At 39.9% G+C, this 20,845-nt stretch overlaps 2 protein-coding genes across 3 annotated transcripts in view; both read left to right on the plus strand.

Moving 5' to 3' along the window:
* The first annotated feature begins 842 nt into the window (after positions 1-842).
* Positions 843-9,860, plus strand: RABGGTB (Rab geranylgeranyltransferase, beta subunit). 2 transcript variants are annotated; one of them, XM_011936942.1, is made up of 9 exons: positions 843-923; positions 2,150-2,257; positions 3,830-4,027; positions 4,613-4,718; positions 6,058-6,110; positions 6,231-6,341; positions 6,947-7,072; positions 8,866-9,015; positions 9,291-9,860. In XM_011936942.1, exons 1-9 carry the CDS (start codon positions 921-923, stop codon positions 9,429-9,431), a joined length of 996 nt encoding a protein of 331 aa, XP_011792332.1. In that variant the 5' UTR covers positions 843-920; the 3' UTR covers positions 9,432-9,860. The 2 variants fall into 2 exon arrangements, with proteins under 2 accessions (XP_011792332.1, XP_011792331.1); XM_011936941.1 differs by lacking the exon at positions 843-923 and adding an exon at positions 1,354-1,451.
* Positions 9,861-11,630: 1,770 nt separating this feature from the next.
* MSH4 (mutS homolog 4) overlaps positions 11,631-20,845 on the plus strand; it is a 135,252-nt gene continuing 126,037 nt past the window's right edge. The window contains exons 1-2 of the mRNA XM_011936943.1: positions 11,631-11,986; positions 18,470-18,652. Coding sequence (XP_011792333.1) covers positions 11,746-11,986; positions 18,470-18,652 — 424 coding nt within the window. The 5' untranslated portion in view covers positions 11,631-11,745. The remainder of the gene's footprint in view (positions 11,987-18,469; positions 18,653-20,845) is intronic.

Below are 20,845 nucleotides of genomic sequence, written 5' to 3' on the forward strand. Positions count from 1 at the left end.
CCAAAAAAAACTGCTTTCTTGCCTGGGGACTAGTCTGCCTTTGCAGGACTAACAGATTAGCTACAAGATTAGAAATTACAGTTTAGAGGTCATGTAGCCTCTGGCTCCAAGTGTCTGAATCTCCCCAAATTGCTCCTGGGGATAACATCACTATTGTAAAATCTAAGATAAGTGCTTGACATATTTTGCAGACCCTGCTTTCCATGGATCAGCTGAAACCACCCAGATTGGTAATTTGGCCCAATCAGTTCTGCCATCCTACCCAGGCACAGAAAACAGCAAGAAAAACTCACTTCTACCCACTATGACTCCATCTCCAACCTGACCCATCAGCACTCCCTACTTCCCAAGCCCCCATTCGCCAAATTATCTTTAAAAACTTTGATGACTGGTTGGGGAGACTATTTGAGTAAGAATAAAACTCCAGTCTCCTGCACAGCCGGCTCTGCATGAATTACTCTTTCTCTATTGCAATTCCCCTGTCTTGATAAACGGGCTCCCTATCAGCAGCAGGCAAAGTGAATCCCAATATTGGGTGGTTACACTTCTAGGCTCAAGCAATCCTGCTGTCCGGCTTCCCAAAGTGCTGGGATTACAGGCGTGAGCCACCACGTCCAACTAGAACAAATGATTTCTTAAAAGCAACTGAGATATTTAAATATTATTTAAAACTGTTTCTAGACAAATCGGAGTGACTTTGGGACAAGAATATGGTCGCGGGACTTTGAACTCAGGCAGTGAAGACACCTATGAGCCATCAGTGGGGTCCTACGGCAGCCGCGGAACTGTTCTGCCTTGCAGGCGAAAGTGTGGTCAGCTATATCGGAGCGCCATGGGGGCCTGAGTGGCGCATCTGCGCAGGCGCCGGGCTCCTAAGTATACCCAGGAACTGACCCTGATCTCTCTTTTCGCGGTTAGACATGGTAAGTGTCAGTCTGGTGCTGCTGTCCTGATGGGTTGATAGCAGACAGGGTAGGGTAGGGTTGAGTAGGGTTAAGCACACTGGTCACCTTAGGATTGGTTTCCTGGTGCTGGAGAATGATTAAGACACAGGCCTTGGAAGATTTTTTGAGTGTGAAATATTACTCAGCATTTTTTTGCAGACCTCGCGGGCAATGCCGCTTCTGATTTTATCCAGGCCTTCTGTAGGGAGGACCTGTTAGAGTTGAGCAGCCCGATTTTTTAACCCTTCTAAAAAGCTGGGGCTGACTGGTGGTGTTTTTTTTTTTGGAGGGGGGTGTCAAAAATTTCTTTAAAATCGTTAGTGATGTGGTCTCGCTTTAAGATTTTTAGTGGGATCAGAGGAAAATTCGGTACTTAATCACTTCCGGTAATCTTCATGACCTATTATAATGACTGCTGTGTACTCTCAATGAGGAAGATATAGATACGAAAAGAACTAGAGCCGCATCACATGGGGACTTATGCAAATACAGAGACTCGGATTAAAGGTGGAGAAGATGGAGCTAAAGGAACTACTTATTTAATACATTTGAACAACTTTTGGGGTACTTAGAAGGTGCTTTGAAACCTGCATTTGATTAAGCAAGAATTCGCTTGCAAATTAAGGGCTAGTTAGATTGAAATATATATATATATGCTCTCTGCCACATGTAAACCATAAGTTGTCCTGAAATGATAGGCTTTGATATTCTATGGTGTTTATTTTTTACTTACCTTTTTGAATGAAAAGTGAACAACAAGCAATGCTGGTGGTAATTTTTTGGGTCAATGATGAGCTGGCATGTATTCTGAATCTAAAGTTGATTATTAATACTTTAGCTCTAGAATTACTCTGAGACCTGAAAATTACCTGAATCGTGACTAAGATGGAGCTCGAATGACTTAAGTTCTTTTTTGTTAGATACAATTTTTTTTTTTTTTTTTGGTTTTGTTTTTGAGTCAGGGTCTCCCGTCGCCCAGGATGGAGTGCAGTGGTACAACCTCAGTTCACTACAGCCTTAATTTTCCGGCCTCAAGCGATCTTTTACCTCAGCCTCCCTAGTTAGTTACAATTTTTAAATAGAACATTTTCCTATTACAAAATGAAACGAAGTGAAAATTGAGATGTATGTTGAATCTATGCTGTGGGGCAGAATAACATTGTAGAGGTAAACATTGATGGATTGCTGCTTTTTTATTTTGAAAGGGCACTCCACAGAAGGATGTTATTATCAAGTCAGATGCACCAGACACCCTATTATTGGAGAAACATGCAGATTATATCGCATCCTATGGCTCAAAGAAAGATGATTATGTATGTATGATTTTATGTTGGAAAGTTTATTTTAAAGAAGTGTGACAGTCATAAGCAGTGATACAGTATTTATTTTTTACGTCTTAAAATGGCATCCAACTCCATGCAGAGAACTGAGGATGTGCTTTGCCTTTGAACTTCAGTTAAGTGTGCTTTGGACTCTGAGATTGTGGGCTTATTAGAATCGCAGTATTCATTTATACTGAGAGGGCTTGCCAGACAAAGTAGGTAAGGGTTTGAGGTACAAAACGGGTTTCCCTTTTTGTTGTTAGGAGTAATACTTTCAAGGTCAATGATGTTTTGGCATGTATTATCTGAATCTATTGCTGATGTGTAATAACACTTTAGCTCTAGAATTACTCTGAGACCTTGAAAAAGTTTTACCTTAAATTTTTAAATTTTGAGGAAAACTCTCTGGGACAATCTTAGCAAAAAGTAGTAAACAACTTAGTTAAGAGTAAATGTTTTTCCCTGTAGTATCCAAACTCAGTTGTCTTAAGCTTATCTACCTATTTGTCAGATGTATGTATTAATTTTTTACTTAAGTGTTAGGTTCCCATAACCTTGAAAATACTCGAGTAGCAACGTTGAAAATACTCTAGTAGCAATCATGGAGTTAAGGCCATATGGATGGGGCTGGACTCGTTTCTGCCTTTATCTGCTATCTATGCCCTGAATTTGGGTTAGTAGCAAATTAAAGATGCACCACGTGTTAAAAAATACTTCTTTTTTTCTTTTTGGGAGATATAACCTCACTGTGTTGCCCAGACTGGAGGACAGCAGTGCAATCTGGGTTCACTGCAACCTCCACCTCCTGGGTTTAAGTGAGCCACCTGAATAGCTGGGATTACAGGCACATTCTACCACACCCAGCTAGTTTTTGTGTTTTTGGTAGAGACGGAGTTTTGCTATGTTGGCCAGAGTGGTCTGAAACTCCTGACCTCAAGTGATCTGTCTGCCTGAGCTTCCCAAAGTACTGGCATTACAGGCAGGAGCCACCACCCAGCCACAAAACTTCTTAAAATGTAATGCATTGTTGAGTGTGGGAAAAATTTGTTTCTGGAATCCTAATACTAATTTTCGTCTATCATTGATTAGCCACTGTTTTATCTGGGCATAGAATGTTTAGGGCATTTTGATTTTTCATGAAGTTATATAATTTACTAATATATAATAAGTTTTGTACAGAGTCCACGTTAAAATAGATGTCTGATAAATATAGTATAGGTACTCGGAAAGAAATACTGTCCCTGAACTTCACTGATGAAAAAGGTAGACGCTTTTCTGTCTTTGGCTCATGGGAGAAACTAATGCCCTGTTTGTATTACCAGCCATAGATGAACTAATCCTGTGCTTCTCAGATAATTGTTTTTTTTCTGATTAATAGTTGTGTCTGAAGATGGCTTCTAACATTGAGCGGCACAAATTTTAAACTCAATACTGATTAGTACCATTAAGGTCAGGAGAGGTAAAAATAGCAGCATGGCTAATAAGTTAGCTTTGTATTTGATCTCTTCATAACCTGTTATCAGTTCAAACTGACACATTTAAGAAATTGTGTTATTATTTTAGGAATACTGTATGTCTGAGTATTTAAGAATGAGTGGCATCTATTGGGGTCTGACAGTAATGGATCTCATGGGACAACTTCATCGCATGAATAGAGAAGAGATTCTGGCATTTATTAAGTCTTGCCAACATGAATGTGGTGGAATAAGTGCTAGTATCGGACATGATCCTCATCTTTTATACACTCTTAGTGCTGTCCAGGTAAATACTAATTAAAATTGCAACGATCTTGATAGTGTGTTCTCTTACTTCAGAGTTGGAAATGGAAACTATTAGGATTTGGTCAAAAAGTTTTGTTACAAGTGAAGCTGTCCTACAAGGTCAATGATGTAATGGCATGTATTAGCTGAATCCAAAATTGATGTGCGTTTCTAAAATTACACTGAGACCTTGGAGGGTAAAATTTTTATCTTCAGTATGTGTAAATACTGTTAAATAGATAAGTGGATCTATTTGATTTTGGTATTAGTGAATATCTACCTGGTGGTTTAAAGTCTTTCTGTGCTGGGTGCTGAGATGGGAAGATCAGGACTTTGTGTGTATGTGAGTTAGTATACTTGAGTATCTTGGAATGCCAAGTTAAAATTTATATGTAGAAAAATTATACTTTAAAGATTTGGGTTTTGATAATATCTAATTTTATTGAATAACAGGAGAGTCTGCATATTTGAGAAAAGGCTATACACAGAGACAAAAGGACTGCTTGGCAACTTAAAAAGAGTTGAGCATAAGATCATTAGAATAAATCTGAAAGGGGTATTTACCTAATACTTGTCTTTATTGCAGATTCTTACACTGTATGACAGTATTAATGTTATCGACGTAAATAAAGTTGTGGAATATGTTAAAGGTCTACAGAAAGAAGATGGTTCTTTTGCTGGAGATATTTGGGGTAATGTCAGATTTAGTCCATTCTACCCAAAATACCAATATTAAAATGTACTAGTTTTGCTAGTAACCAGTTTATAAGTTTTTCATCTTTTCAGGTCCCACTAAGCAGCTGGTCTAACTGGAGTTAATGGTCTGCTGGAACTTCCAGCATGCACTGTGGTAGTTATATCAGCATACAGGAGCACTGGAACAGAGGGGGCCAGTCTAAAAGATAAGGTAGGTGGAATTTTTTTTCCCCAATATTTGGTGGCTTTGTAAAGTTTTTTAAAAACTACTTGCTGGAAAGGGAAAAAACTTTTAAAAAAACTTTACAAACTTGCTGAATATTTGAGTGGAGGGAGGGAATAGAATTTTATTTGATAAATGTAGATAATCTCTGCTTTAGGGATCAACACAGTGCAGGCCAGAGAGACCAGCTGCTTCATGGGATGTGAAAAATCTACTTTTATAAAGGAGGGTAAGTTTACTTGCATTATTAGAAATTGACTAATACTTTTGGTTCTATTGATTTTCTTGTCTTTCTGGGCATTCTTTAAGCAACTTAAGATAATTTGCTGTTACTTTTTTGTGGCAGGGTCTTGCTCTGTCCAGGCTGGAGTGCAGTGGTACAATCACTGCCCTCTGCAGCCTTGACAGTCCACGCTCGTGATCCTCAGGCCTCAGCCTCCTGAGTAGCTGGGACTATATAGGCTCATACCATCACAGGCAGCTATTTGGTTGTTTATTTATTTAGTTTTTGGTGGGGGAAGGCAGAGTTGCTGGGGTTGCAGAGCTCTGTTGCCCAGGCTGGAGTGCAGTGGTGCAATCTTGGCTCGCTGCAACCTCCACCTCCCAAACTCAAGCAGTTCTGCCTCAGCCTCCAGAGTAGCTGAGACATGCACCACGACACCTGGCTGGCTTTTGTATTTTTAGTAGAGATCAGGTCTTCTGGCTTCATGTGATCCTGCTGCCTCGGCCACCAAAAGTGCTGAGATTTCAGGCCTGAGCCACAGTGCCCAGCCCCAGCTAATTTTTTAAAAATTTTTTGTAGAGATGGGATCCCACTTTGTTACCTAAGCTAGTCTCAAACTCCTAGGCTCAAGTGATTCTCCCACCTCAGCCTCCCAAAGTGTTGGGATTATAGGCCAGAGCTACTGTGCCTGGTCAATTTGCTGTTATTTTTGACAAAGGCATTTTCTTGGGAAGTAAAGGCACTTTAGATTTAGCTTTCCTCCTGACCTCCCTAAAGTAAAAGTTAAGCTTGAACTCAGTTTAAAGTAGTAGTTGTGCAAAGTTTGTTTTTAGATGACTCATGTATGATTTGGTAACACCTGCCTTGATTTGATCTGTTTTTATTGTAGGAGAAATTGATACAAGATTCTCTTTTTGTGCGGTGGCAACTTTGGCTTTGTTGGTAAGCTTTGAATATTTGAGTGAAATGATTAAAGTTCAGGAATGCTCTGGATTTTTTTTTTTTTTTTTGTCTGCTGAATACTCTGGAATTTCACAGACTTTTTTTTTTTTCTGTTTGTAGGGGAAGCTTGATGCTATTAATGTGGAAAAGGCAATTGAATTTGTTTTATCCTGTATGAACTTTGACGGTGGATTTGGTTGCAGACCAGGTTCTGAATCCCATGCTGGGCAGGTAATTTATTAACACAGATGAAAATTTATTGTCATTTTGGAAGCAAGTGTAGTAAAATAGGAAAATGGGTTATTTTGGTGTTTGTCAAATACACATAAAGTTAATGACTGTAATATGGCATCTTACATAAGAATTGCTTAGTTGCTATCATTACTTTGCTTTGTATACTATATACCTTTCTCTGTCAGTGGATCTCTCTGACCTGAGCAAACATAAGTGGGTTCGTAAGCACCAAAACACATTTTTTTCCACTAATTTTTCAATAACCATACAGATAAAAAAAACACACACACATATTTATTTCTGCCCTGAGATAAATGATGAACCTCCTTTCTTGTGTCAGAGAACACTGAATATGTGAATAGCTGTGATTTACTAACCATGAAGAAATTTTGACAATAATATTTCAGTACAGAATTGCATACTAGTAATAGTTTGCTTGGTTTTGTTCACATATGCGGTATTAATACGTGTTTGGAATTTTAAGTGTCAGATCAAGAAGAAAACCTTAAGATATAAAGTGGTGTTTTAATAATTTGAGTAGTTTTATCACTTTTACTGTCAAGGAATTATTATACACATATACTTTATGTCTGTAATTTTAGATCTATTGTTGCACAGGATTTCTGGCTATTACAAGTCAGTTGCATCAAGTAAATTCTGATTTACTTGGCTGGTGGCTTTGTGAACGACAGTTACCTTCAGGCGGGCTCAATGGAAGGCCAGAGAAGGTATTGTTTGATAAGCTGTGTTCTGCTGGCTTTAGAACCTTGAGTGAATGCTGCTGCTTTGTCTTGCCTATTTCAATGTTGTAAATTGGCCATGAGCTTATTTATTACCTTTCCCTCTTGCAAATTCTCAGTAATACATCCTACTAAAAGACTCCCCTTGGCAAAAGTAGAGCCCCATGAGTTGAAATACTCATTGATCCTGATGTCCATTTCCAGACATTCTTGTACAGGAATCTCCATGTTTAAGGACAGTTGGTTTTGGCAAATTGGATTTTTTAAAAATTAGGCTACAGAATTTTTGTTTGCAATCTTCTTATTTAACAAATACCCAGATAATTTGGTTTGGAGAGAGGATTATTATTAAGTTTTCCTCCACATGATAGGTCTCTCTGTATCAGGTCTCTAAGGGACAAACAGTGAATACTCATTTGCAACTTTGTAATTGTCCTGTAGAGCAAGTGCAGCCATAAGCGGTAAGAAATGAATGGGTATGACTGTGTTCCAATTAAAATTATTATGGACAGATATACTCATATTTCATATGTCAGATTTTTTTTTTTTTTTTTTGAGGTGGAATCTTGCTCTGTTGCCCAGGCTGGAGTGAAGTGGCGCCATCTCAGTTCACTGCAACCTCTGCCCCCAGGTTCAAGCAATTCTCCTGCCTCAGCCTCCCGAACAGCTGGGACTATAGGCGCATGGCTAATTTTTGTACTTTTATTAGAGATGGGGTTACATCATATTGGCCAGGCTGGTCTCGAACTCCTGACTTTGTGATCCACCTGCCTCAGCCTCCCATACTGCTGGGATTACAGGCGTGAGCCACTGCGCCTGACCCAGGACTATTTTTAAATGATTTACAAATGTAAAATCTATTCCTACACGATAGTCTAGATTTGACTCAAGGATTGTAGCTTGCTGTGCCCCTGCCCTCTGAATGGGACGTGATGGCACAGTAGCTGGGATTACAGGCATACGCCACCACGCCCATCTAATTTTGTATTTTTAGTAGAGATAGGGTTTCACCATGTTGGTCAGGCTGGTCTCGAATCCCTGACCTCAGGTGATCCACCCTCCTCAACCTCCCAAAGTTCTGGGATTACAGGCATGAGCCACTGTGCTCGGCCTGTATTTTTATTTTTAAACCTCAGGTTTTCTGAATAACAATGGGCAGAGAAACACCCGCAGTTGCTGTCTACAATAGAGTGGAATAAAAAACCTGAGGAACTGTCAACAGAAAAATGGGTGGCCTTGCCGGGGCCTGCATTTGCTCACAATCTAGGGCAGCTTCTAATGGGTCTATGCATTATTCAGGGATCTCATTAAAATGCAGCCTTGGGTGGGATTTTCTTCCTTATATACTTATGTCACCATATTTTGAAGAGCTAGGGTTTAGTTGAATTTTAAGCAGGTGTGTACCCACCTGGACAGTGTGGGTAGAAAAACAGAACTGTACCCATGGATTTCATGATTATACTACTAGCTTCTTGGTTAAGGGGCTGAGTTAGGCATTCGTTGCGGATAGAAACATGCTTATCAGTGAGTACTGAGATACTTAGCATGGTTACCTATGAATTGGAGTTTGGTCTCTTCTTACCCATTACTTGATTATCTTTCATTCTAAGCAAGTATTTCATACCCTGCATGTCAGTATATCCCTGGATTTCGTCCCTCCACATGGTTTGACACTTAGAACATCACATTACCTAAGAGTGAGACTTAGTCCACTTTTAAATTGTTCTCAAAATTAGGGAAATAAAAGAGAATGAAATTGTGGCAACTTTTTTCCCTCCTAGTTACCAGATGTATGCTATTCATGGTGGGTCCTGGCTTCCCTAAAGATAATTGGAAGACTTCATTGGATTGATAGAGAGAAACTGCGTAATTTCATTTTAGCATGTCAAGATGAAGAAACGGGGGGATTTGCAGACAGGCCAGGAGATATGGCAAGTAATATTTCTGACATATTTGTATAAACTATTTCAGTGTCGCATTCCTTCATGGTTCCATGGATTTCCAGGGTGGTATTCCAAGTGTTGCTTTGAAAGCAGTATTTTTTTCTATTTATTGTAGAATGTATGAAGGATATAGAACAATCTTAAAAAAATTTCTTGTCGCCTATTGCTAACAAAATTAGTATATGGTAAAGGTCAGGTATTAATGATTTGACGTTAAAGATGTTTTCATTTTGTAATCTGTATATAAATTCTTTTTTAAATAGGTGGATCCTTTTCATACCTTATTTGGAATTGCTGGATTGTCACTTTTGGGAGAAGAACAAATTAAACCTGTTAATCCTGTCTTTTGCATGCCTGAAGAAGTGCTTCAGAGAGTGAATGTTCAGCCTGAGCTAGTGAGCTAGATTCATTAAAGTGAAAGCTGCATAGTATAGTTTTGCCATTTTAACATTTCTCTATTTGAAGTGCTTATTAAATCTAAAAATGACTACTGTTAATATTTTGTACATTGTGTTAAATTAATTTTAATAAATTATATAATTATACATATTGTAAAATAAAGACCTGTATTTTATTTTCTGCTTTTTATTCTGAAGTCCTGTTATTCTGACTACAGTTTTTTTGTGTATACTTTTGTGTCTGTTATTTATGTTCAGTAACTGAGCTAACGTAGAAGAACTCTAGATTTTTTTCCCCCATGTATACCTTCCATGTGTTCAATAGCAAGTTGATGTAAAATGATTTGTCAACAAGAATGTTAACTGATGAAAGTGGATAGAACCCATACATGAATTAAATGATGCACAAAATAAATGGCTGTTGAAATTTGGAAATGATTCATAGGTTTGAATATGGTTATTCTGAATTGGTCACAGACTTAGGTTAAATGGCAGTCTACCATCTTAAAATGGGGTTGTGATTCGGACTGTACATGTTTTTTTAGCATTTTATATATCAGAATTACCCAAGGAAGGGGTTATCTTCAAATAAGGAAACACTAACAGTTCAGTTGATGGTTGCCACAGTATTTTTTTGCACCTATCTTTTTCTTAAAAAGCTAAAATGGGTGCAATTCACTTGTTTTTTTTTTTTTGAGACAGTCTGTTGCACAGGCTGGAGTGCAGCAGCACGATCTCGGCTCGCTGCAACCTCTCCCTGCCGGGTTCAAGCAATTCTGCCCCAGCCTCCCGAGTAGCTGGGACTACAGCCTCACACCACCATGCCCGGCTAATTTTTTTGTTATTTTAGTAGAGACGGGGTTTCACCATGCTGGTTGGCTGGTCTCAAGCTCCTGACTTCGTGATCCGCCTTCCTCGGCCTCCCAAAGTGCTGGGATTACAGGCATGAGCCACCATGCCCTGCCTAAAATGGGTACAATTACTCTTTAGGGGTTTACAGTTTTGGTGAAAATGAGGTATTCTCTGTTTTTAAGTTCTATTTTTTAGAGACAGGGTCTTCCTTTGTTCCCCAGGCTGGAGTGTAGTAGTGCAGTCACAGCTCACTGCAACTTGAAACTCCTGGGCTCAAGCAGTCCTTCCACCTCAGCCTCTTGAGTACCAGGGACTACAGGCACCTGTCACCATGCCCACTATGTCCAGCTGATTTTTTAATTTTGGGGGCACGTAGTGTCTTCCCCAGGCTGGTCTCCTGAGGTGGAGTGATCCTCTGGCCTCAGTCTCCCAAAGTGCTAGGATTACAGGCAGGAGCCACCGTTCCCAATCTGAAAATAAGGTTTTTTGATGGAAATTGTAATTTTCTCAAGTATGTTTGGAATGTCCTGTGCAATAATTATTCCAAGAACAGAGACGTTCTTAAGGACTGTTGCCATTGCATGTGGGTAAACTGCTGTGCGTAACTGGTTTATTGAGATACTCAACAGTGACAGGATTTCAGTAGTGGTGTAAGTTAATGCCTTCTAATAACTTCTATATGACAGTATCCAGATAATTGCATCATGTTTAATTCATGGATCTCTGGTAAGTTGGTACTATTGGCCTTATTTAAGGAATTTTCTAAAGGTCACCATTGCAAAGCTGGAGTTTGAACTTCTAGTGTGCTATTAACTGATTTATGTGTTAGAAACCACAGTACTAGAAATTGGTGGATGGGGAACTGTTAACTGGGAAATTCTACCCAGTTAGTCTTTCCCTGTTTCCTACTCTACTATGCACACGGCCATGTGCACACTGTCTTGTGATAATATAACTAGATATTTCCTATATTTGGTCACAAGATCAACTTTAGGTGAGTTATACTGTGTGAGCATTACATGTTCTCATTGTGTCAAAGGCAGTGGGTGTACTGTGTTGGGTGGTTTCTACATTTCAAGATAAGCTAGTATGCTTGGATGTGGGGGAAATGCATGTATCATTTTGCAATAAGGGAGATTGGGTGCTGTGAGAATAATGGGGCTAACAAATTGGGTGGTAATTGATGGGCCTTGCAGAGTTCTGGTCAGTCTGATACCTGCAGGCTGAGGAGGTTCCAGTGAGGTTCATGTGGAAAGTGATGGGTTTGGGAATGTCTGGAAGCAGGGTCGTAGGCCTGAAGCACGTGAATCCCTGTGGAAAGCTGAGGCTGCATGCGCCTGCGCAGTGCAGCTTAGTGCGTTGGCGCGCAATTCTCCCGCCCTTTCCAGCTGCGCAACTTCTGTAGTTGGGCTACGCGAGGGGGCGCTCAGAAACCTCACACTTCTCCGGTCAGGGAAGGTTTGGGAGGATGCTGAGGCCTGAGATCTCATCAACCTCGCCTTCTGCCCCGGCGGTTTCCCCGTCGTCGGGAGAAACCCGCTCACCACAGGGTCCCCGCTACAATTTCAGACTCCAGGAGACTCCTCAGAGCCGCCCTTCAGCCCAGGTGGTCTCTGCATCCACCCCTCCCAGCACGTCAGGAGCCGCGGGCGACCGGAGCAGCAGCAGCAGCCTCCCCTGCCCCGCGCCAGGCTCCCGGCCAGCTCAAGGCAAGGAGTGGTTGGGTGGAGGAGTCTCCTTGAGGCTAGAGGCCGGCAGTTCATGGAGGCTCAGGGACACGTGCGTGGTGGTTACCACAGTGAAGTTCAGTTGTGGTTTGGTTGGGGCGTGAGATCAGAGTGCCCTGGGAATTTGGTCTGGGTGATTAGAAGCCTTGACTTTTCAAATTGGTTCTATTGCAAGACCTTGATTGTGGATGGCTCAGTTCTGAGGAAGGCTGAAGTATCCCATATAACGTCCCTCACAGTGTCTGACAAATGACAGTTTGTGCGTGAGTTTGCTGATAGAAGTGGTGAGCTGATCTTTGATTGCTGAATTTAATTCTCCAAATCCTGCTAGGGTGGGGTAAAATAGAATAAATTGAACATTTCATCTAATTCAGGAAAATAATATGTTTAGTATTAAAAGATGTGGGCTGGGCGGTGGCTGACGCCTGTAATCCCAACACTGGGAAGCCGAGGTGGACGGATCACTGAGGCCGGGAGTTCTTTCTACACCAGCCTGGCCAACATGGTGAACCTCCCAACCCCATCCCCCATCTCTACTAAAAATACAAAAATTATCTGGGTGTGGTGGCGCATGACTGTGGTCCTAGCTACTCAGGAGGCTGAGGTGGGAGGATGGCGAGTCCAGGAAGTCGAGGCTGACGTGAGCCGAGATCGCGCCACTGCATTTCAGCCTGGGTGACACAGTGAGACCCTGACTCAAAACAAACAAACAAAAAAGATGCATGTCCTTCAAATCATTTATTATTTTACTAGTCTCTATTCATGACAAAGCATCACCATTTTTCACACACGATTGCAACACAATGGTAAAGTAACAAATACCAACTCCAGTGGTCGTTTTTCAATTCATCTCATGTGACCTTTCTGCTGCATTTAATGTTCTTAATTTCTTTATTTTTAGAAACAGAGTCTGGCTATGTTGCCCAGGCTGGTCTCAAACTCCTGGCCTCAAGTGCTCCTCCTGCCTTGCTCTCCCCAAGCATCAGGATTACAGGCATGAGCCACCACTGCCTGGCCTATATTTAATGTTCTTGACTGGTCTTCTCTTAAACTCTCTTAATTTGGCTTCCTTGATTCCACTTGCCCCTGTTTTTCTGCTACCTCCTAGAGAATTGCTATGCTCACCTTTGTTCCCAAATTATGGGCATGTCATTAAAGCCTTTTTCTTCCTAGGCCACTTCTACCTAGATGTGAATATCTCCACAACTCAGATCTCATCTACACTCCAGTCTTATTTCAGACTGTCTTCTGAAGTTTTTATTGATGGACTAATGGATACCTCAAACTCACTATATGATTAATTAAATTCCTCTCTGCATTTTTTTTTTTTTTTTTGAGACAGAGTCTTGCTCTGTTGCACAGGCTGGAGTGCAGTGGCATGATCATGACTCACTGCAGCCTCAAATTCCTGGGCTCAAGCGATCCTCCCACCTCAGCCTCCCGAGTAGCTGGGACCAAGGTGTGTGCCCCTACAGACGGCAATTTTTAAAATTTTTTTATAGAGACAGTGTCTTCCTACGTTGCCCAGACTGGTCTCGAACTTCTAGGCTCAAGCGATCCTCCTGCCTCAGCCTCCCAAAATTGTGGGATTACAGGCGTTAGCCACTGCACCTAGCCCTCAAACTCCTAAGTGTTCTTCCATCCTTCTAGCTTACTTACTGTACCACTTACTTATGTTGAAAATGATCTTATCATGTCCCTTGCCACTTAAATCAGTAGACCTGTATCTGCAGGTAAAAGATCAAACTCTTTTGAAGGATAGCCAAAGCAATTAGGATCGGTTTCTAATCTTTACAGATTTATCCCCAACCATTTCTTAATATTTATCCTCCTTTCTAACAAAGCTGAGCTACTTGCAATTCCTCTAAAGCAACATGTATGTTCACATTGTCAATCTAATCCCTCTCTTCATCAGATGCTTTGTCACCCACTTATTTTATCAGTAATGATAACATTCACTAATTTATGTACACCTACTTTGTTCTGACTTCTTACTAGGCAGATGGTATCTTTGATCCTCACAGTAATTCTGCAGAGTAGATTTTTTTTTGTTCCTGTTTTACAGATAGAACCAAGGCCCAAATAGGTGAACAAAGGTCCAAATTATGTTAGCAGCTGGGGATAATAATCTGCGCTCTCAAGGAACTTAAGGTTCAGTAGAGAAGACAGACTTAAAAATCAACAAATACATATTTAAGAGATAACTATATTTGAGGTATTTACAATTTTTGAGGTATTTATAATTAGAGTATGGGGACAAAAGTGGGAAAAGACGTTTCACAGAGTAAGTGCACCTTGAACTGGTCTTGAAGAATAAGTAGGAAGAAGAATGCCAGCCAAAGGGAAAGAGGAGAGAAGCTGGAGTGCATTCTTGAGAAAAACACATGCAAAGGAAAAGAAGATTCATGTAAAACTGCAAATAATTTTGCTTGGCTAGAGCAGAAGAATGACCTATGTAGATAAACTTGGATGTAGATATAGTTGTGAGAATTATATCTGGGAGACAAATTTTGCCCAGAGACCCCCATGTTCAACGCGAGGTCTCTGCTTTTGGTGACTGGATAGATGGTAGCAGTAGTTTCTGATACTGGAAATTTTGTAGGCAAAGCAACTTTTAGAGGGAAGATGATGAGTTCTGTTATGGACATGCTGAGTGTGAAGAGCCTGTGGGATATCCAGATATTTATATTAAAATAATTGAATATAGGAAACTAGGGCTAAGAAGAGAGAAACTTGAGGGAAATATGGATTTGAAAGTTACCAGTATGTTGGGACCAGAGTGGGGAATATGAAGATTACATAGCAAAATAGAGGTCAAGGAAGTAGGAGGAGAATTAAGACAAGTGAATGAGTTTCAAGAAAGGGCATATAGTCTAAAAGTAGTCTGAGAACAAGAAACAGCCTTCTCCATCTCCAGTTTCCCCATCTAAGTTTCTGGCAACCACTCTCTTCCTTAGCTCCCTAAAGCCTAGGAATGCTAATGGAGCACATTTTATGCTGGTTCTTTATGATAACACCCCTACACCCTGTCCACACCTTTGCAAATATTCTCTTTATCAAATTATCCCAGTTTGAGTTTATCATTAATTCCTGCTGGAACCCATATAATGAAGTTATATTTTACCCTATGGTGAGTATGGGGAGACACATGGGAATTGTAAGAAAGAGAGATGCTGATCAGATTTGTTTTTCAGAAAGATTACTGGTGATGATTCGAAGAATAGATTAGAGAGGTGTAATACTGGAAGCAAGGAGAAGAAGTAGGAGACTTGCACAAGGACCAAAGAAGATACAGGCTTAAAATGGGCTGGGAGGAGTAGAGAGGGATTTAAATTTTAGTGATGTTAAAAAAAAGAATTCTAGGACTCAGTCACTGAATGTTAGGGTTGATGAAGGAGGAGTTGAGAATGTCTCCTAAGCTTATGACTTGAGTGACAAGGGACAAGCTGGTACAACTGACCATACTGATAATAAAGAATTAATTTTGAGGGAAAGATAGAGTTCACTTCTGGACATTTAGAATGCTGGGAAGATATATAAAGGTTTATGCCCAAAAGATAGATATAGTGTTCTAGAGCTACATCATCTGATAGAATATTCTGTGATAATAGAAACATTTCATACTGATGCTGTCCGATATGGTAACTAGTAGCCATATGTGGCTTTCAAGCATTTGAAAATGTTGCTAGTGTGACTGAGGAACAGAATTTAAATTGTATTTAATTTTGACTTAGTTAAATACTCACATGTGCCACTTTATTGAACAATGCAGGTATAGAGCTGAGAATGGTTTTTGCACTTTTGAAGCATTAAAAAATCAAAAGAATATTTTGTGATATTAAAATTATATGAAATTTAGAATTCAGTATATAGAAATAAAGCCATTTTAATTGAAACATAGCCATTCTCATTTATTTATGTATTATCTATGACTGCTTTTCTATGATAGTGTCAGAGCTGAGTAATTGTTACAGTGATTATGTGGCCCACAAAGCCTAAAATATTTGCCATCTAGTCCTTTATTTAAAAGTTTATGGGCTGGGCATGGTGGCTCATGCCTGTAATCCCAGCACTTTGGGAGGCCAAGGCAGGCGGATCACCTGAGGCCAGGAGTTTGAGACCAGCCTGGCCAACATGACAAAACCCTGCCTCTATTAAAAATACAAAAAAAAGGAAAAACCAGCCAGGTGTGGTTGTGCATGCCTATAATGCCAGCTACTTGGGAGGCTGAGGCAGGAGAATCGCTAGAATCTGGGAGGCGGAGGCTGCAGTAAGCTGAGATTGCACCATTGCACTCCAGCCTGGGCAACAAGAGTGAAACTCCATCTCAAAAAAAAAAAAAAGTTTATGCTGAGGCACGGTAGCTCATGCTTGTAATCTCAGTGCTTTGGGAGGCTGAAGTGGGAGGATTGCTTGAGGCTAGGAGTTTGGGATCAGCCTGGGCAACGTAGCAAGACCCTGTCTCTATAAAAAAAAAATTAACTGTATGTGGTGAGGTACACCTATAGTCCATAGTTACTCAAGAGGCTGAGGCAGGAGGTTACTTGAGCCCATGAGCTTGAGGCTGCAGTGAGCTGTGATCATACTAGTGCACTCCAGTCTGGGCGACAAAGTGAGATCTTGTCTTTATAAGACAGTAAAATAGACTGGGCACGGTGGCTCCCGATTATAATCCCAGCATTTTGGGAGGCTGAGGTGGGAAGATCACTTGAGCCCAGGAGTTTGAGACCAGCCTGGGAAACATACCAAAACCCTATCTCTACAAAAGTACAAAAAATTAGCCTGGCATGGTGGCATGAGCTTATAGTCGCAGCTACTTGGGAGGGTGAGGTAGGAGGATTGCTTGAGCCCAGCAGTTCAAGGCTGCATTTAACCGAGGTTGCACCCCTGCATTCCAGCCTAAGCTACAGAACGAGAATCTCACACAGAGACAAAAAGGAAAAATTAAAAGTTTAGCAACCCCTGGTTTACAGTTTAAGAGAGTAGTTACAGCTATATACGAAGGCTTGAGAGTTGTCAGAAAAGAGATGTTAATAGAAACAAAGAGGAGAGATGAGATGTCTGGAGATGTATAATGTTGATTTGTGAGGGAAAGCTTAAAAGTAGAGAGCCCTGGAGGCCAACAGTTAAGAGGCAGAGGAAAAAGGAGATGGCAAAGGAAACTAAAAGTGGTTTAAAGAGAATTCAAGATAGAGAGTTGTGGAAATCAAAGAGAATAGGAGAACAGAGCCCAAACATTTTAAATTTTATTTTAGAACTTCTGTGTGCCAAGAGGCTATGCTAGGTTGTTTATGTACATTATTTAAAAATTTTATGACAATCCTGTAAAACAGGTAATATCTTACGTCAGTAGATAAGTACCTAAATAAAGAACTGAAGCCAGTTGAGTCTAAAACTCTACAATGCCATTTGCATGGGGGAGAGAATTTCAATGAAGAAATTAACAGAAGAAGGTTAAAAGAGGTCTAATAATTATTATACAAATGAAACATATGTCTTAGTCTGTTTTCTGTTGCTTTTAACAGAATACTTGAAACTGGGTGATTTATAAAGAAAGAAAACATATTTGGAAGTCTGGAGGCTAGGAAGTCCAAGGTCAAAGGAGGCACATTTAGTGATGACCTTTGTGCTGTTGGAGTCTCTGTAGAGTCCTGCAGTGGTACAGGGCATCACATGGAGAGGGAGCTGAGCATGGTAGCTCAGGTCTCTCCTCCTCTTCTTATAAAGCCACCACCAGTCCTACTCTCATGATAACCCATTAATCTATTAACTCATGAATGGATTAATTCATTCATGAAGGCAGAGCCCTCATGTCCCATCACGTCTTAAAGGCCCCACCTCTCTCCTGCCACACTGGGGATTAAATTTCAATGTGAGTTTTGGAGGGGACAGATATTCACACCTTAGCAACATATCTGGTATATTTGAAGATTAAAGAGTAATTTATGATTTTAGCCAGAGTGGTTGCAGTGCACTTGTAGAGGCAAAAGCTATATTAGCATATTGTCATATATTTATCAATAGTGTCATTAATGTTGTTATAATCTGTGTATTTTTAAGAGTCATTTTCACATGAAGTTTTATAGAAAGTGAACATAGTGGCTGGGTGCAGTGGCTCATGCCTCTAATCCCAGCACTTTGGGAGGCCGAGGCAGGCGGATTTGAGACCAGCCCAGCCAACATGGTGAAACCCCATCTCTACTAAAAATACAAAAATTAGCCAGGCATGGTGGCAGGTGCCTATAATCCCAGCTACTCAGGAGGCTGAGGCAGGAGGATCGCTTGAACTCAGGAGGTGGAGGTTGCAGTGAGCCAAGATCATGCCACTATACTACAGCCTGGGCGACAAGAGCAAGACTCTGTCTAAAAAAAAAAAAATAGTGAACATGGTATAAATTATAATGATTAATACATCATTGCATAATTCAAATATTTAAGAATTGACTGTTAATTTTTCAAATTTAGGTTCATACTTTGGAAACAAACAAGCTTATGCAGAAAACACAGTTGCATCAAACTTTACTTTTGGTGCAAGCTCATCTTCTGCACGAGATACTAATTATCCTCAAACACTTAAAACTCCATTGTCTACTGGAAATCCTCAGAGATCAGGTTATAAGAACTGGACACCACAAATGGGATATTCAGGTAAAATAAGTGGAAGATTAACCTAAATGATCTTTTGAAACTTAAAAGTTTTGTAAATTATAAATTAGGGTTATTGAGTTCATTTGAATGTATCTATAACTGATATGAATGAAAAATAAATACATTAGTTTACCTCTATCCAAAATTTGAGTCTAGATTAATAAGGCAACATAGTTTCTGATATTGTTTGGTAATAAATGCAGGTCTACATTATTTTAACCATTCTGACAAAAAACACACAAGAAAGAGAAACCTCTCCCTTTCATACGTGATGTCATTTAAATCTAAAAGTTGACCCTGATGTTACTAGTGAGTGGTTTTTTTATACTTAAATTTTAATTTTTATCTAAATCTATGAGATTTTCTTGAAGAGCAGATAGATAAAATAGGTTTCCATGTATAACAGTTTTCTAAGGTATATACAACAGAATTTCTTGGTTATAGGGTGTGTTATGTAAATGCATATATTTACAAGATAATGAGAAATTACTTTTTAAAGTAGTTCTACCAATGTATAAATGGTGGTTAAGTTTATATTAGATCTACAGAAGTCAGTTTTAGCACTGTAGTAGAATATGACCTTCTGTTTTTGTTTTTGTTTTTTTTAATTTTTTGAGACAGAATCTCACTGTGTCACCCAGGCTGGAGTGCAGTGGTGTGATCTCGGCTCACTGCAATGTCTGCCTCCCAGGTTCAAGTGATTCTTCTGCCTCAGCCTCCTGAGTAGCTGGGACTACAGGCACTTGCCAGCACACCCAGATAACTTTTGTATTTTTAACAGAGATGGGGTTTCATCATATTGGTCATGCTGGTCTTGAACTCCTGACCTCATGATTCGCCCACCTTGGCCTCCCAAAGTGCTGGGATTACAGGTGTGAGCCACCGCGCCTGACCCTGACCTTTTTATTTTTAAGTAGAAAATAAATACCAAGTTCCAGTGGAAATTCAACAGACATACAAAAGACACCTCTAAGGTTCGAAAAATACATTTATGCTGTTATCTCTCTGTTGTAAATAACATAATAATGAGCATCCTAATGCATAAAGCTTTTTTCTGAGTCTCTTATTATTTCCTTAAAGCACACCCTTAGAAGTAAAATTACTGAAACATAGGGAAATTAGGGAAATTACCTTTTTTTATTATTTTTTTTAATTACCATTTTTTGTTTTGTTTTTGAGACAAAGCCTCATTCTGTTGTCCAGGCTGGAGTGCAGTGGTGCCATCTCGGCTCGCTGCAACATCCACGTCCTGGGTTCAAGTGATTCTCCTGCCTCAGCCTCCCAAGTAGCTGGGATTACAGGCGTGCGTCACCATGCTTGGTTAATTTTTGTTTTTTTAGTAGAAATGGGGTTTTGCCATGTTGGCCAGGCTGATCTTGAACTACTGACCACAAGTGATCTGCCCACCTCGGCCTCCTAAAGTACTGGGATTACAGTTGTGAGCCACCACGCCTGGCCAAAATAACCATTTTTTAAGGATCTCAGATATATTGCCAAATTTCTTTCGAGAACTGGGCCAATTTTTAATTCCGTCAATAGTGTATAAGGAAAGCCAATCTCACTCTATCTTCATCATTACTAACTTCTAAAATTTATTATGATTATTGGCTAATTTAATGATCATCATCATCATAAGATTATTATTAGCCAATAATCATAATCATAATAAATTTTATTGGTTAATTTATTGGTTATTATGGTATGCTCTATTAACAATGTGTAAGAGTCCACTTCAACATTTGATGTTGTCAGACTCAATATTTTTCAACCTAACAGTTGTAAAATACTACCTATAGTCTGAGTTTGCATTTTCCTAATTACTAGTGAGATTATCTTTTTCTGTACTTTTGGGCTATATATCTTTAATAATATTCCGTGAAATTAATGTTCATGTCTTTTACTCATTTTTCTTTAGGCTTATTTTTCTGGATTTGTAGCAATACTTTATATATTCTGAATACTAAATATTTTGATGACTTCTCTGTTTTTTGTTTTGTTTTGTTTTGTTTTGTTTTGTTTTTGAGAAGGAGTCTCGCTCTGTCGCCCAGGCTGGAGGGTAGTGGTGCGATCTCGGCTCACTGCAAGCTCTGCCTCCCAAGTTCATGCCACTTTCCTGGCTCTGTCTCCCAAGTAGCTGGGACTACAGGCACCCACCATCATGCCCGGCTAATTTTTTGTATTTTTAATAGAGAT

The sequence above is a fragment of the Colobus angolensis genome, unplaced genomic scaffold, assembly GCF_000951035.1.
Source record: "Colobus angolensis palliatus isolate OR3802 unplaced genomic scaffold, Cang.pa_1.0 Scaffold158, whole genome shotgun sequence".
In the NCBI taxonomy this organism is placed as follows: Eukaryota; Metazoa; Chordata; class Mammalia; order Primates; family Cercopithecidae; genus Colobus; species Colobus angolensis.

Coding starts and splice junctions, on each gene's coding strand:
- RABGGTB (XM_011936941.1), top strand. CDS start 1,425: ATGCAAATACAGAGACTCGGATTAAAG. Junction 4,028..4,612: donor ACACTCTTAGTGCTGTCCAG/GTAAATACTAAT, acceptor TCTTTATTGCAG/ATTCTTACACTGTATGACAG. Junction 9,016..9,290: donor CAGACAGGCCAGGAGATATG/GCAAGTAATATT, acceptor TTTTTTAAATAG/GTGGATCCTTTTCATACCTT.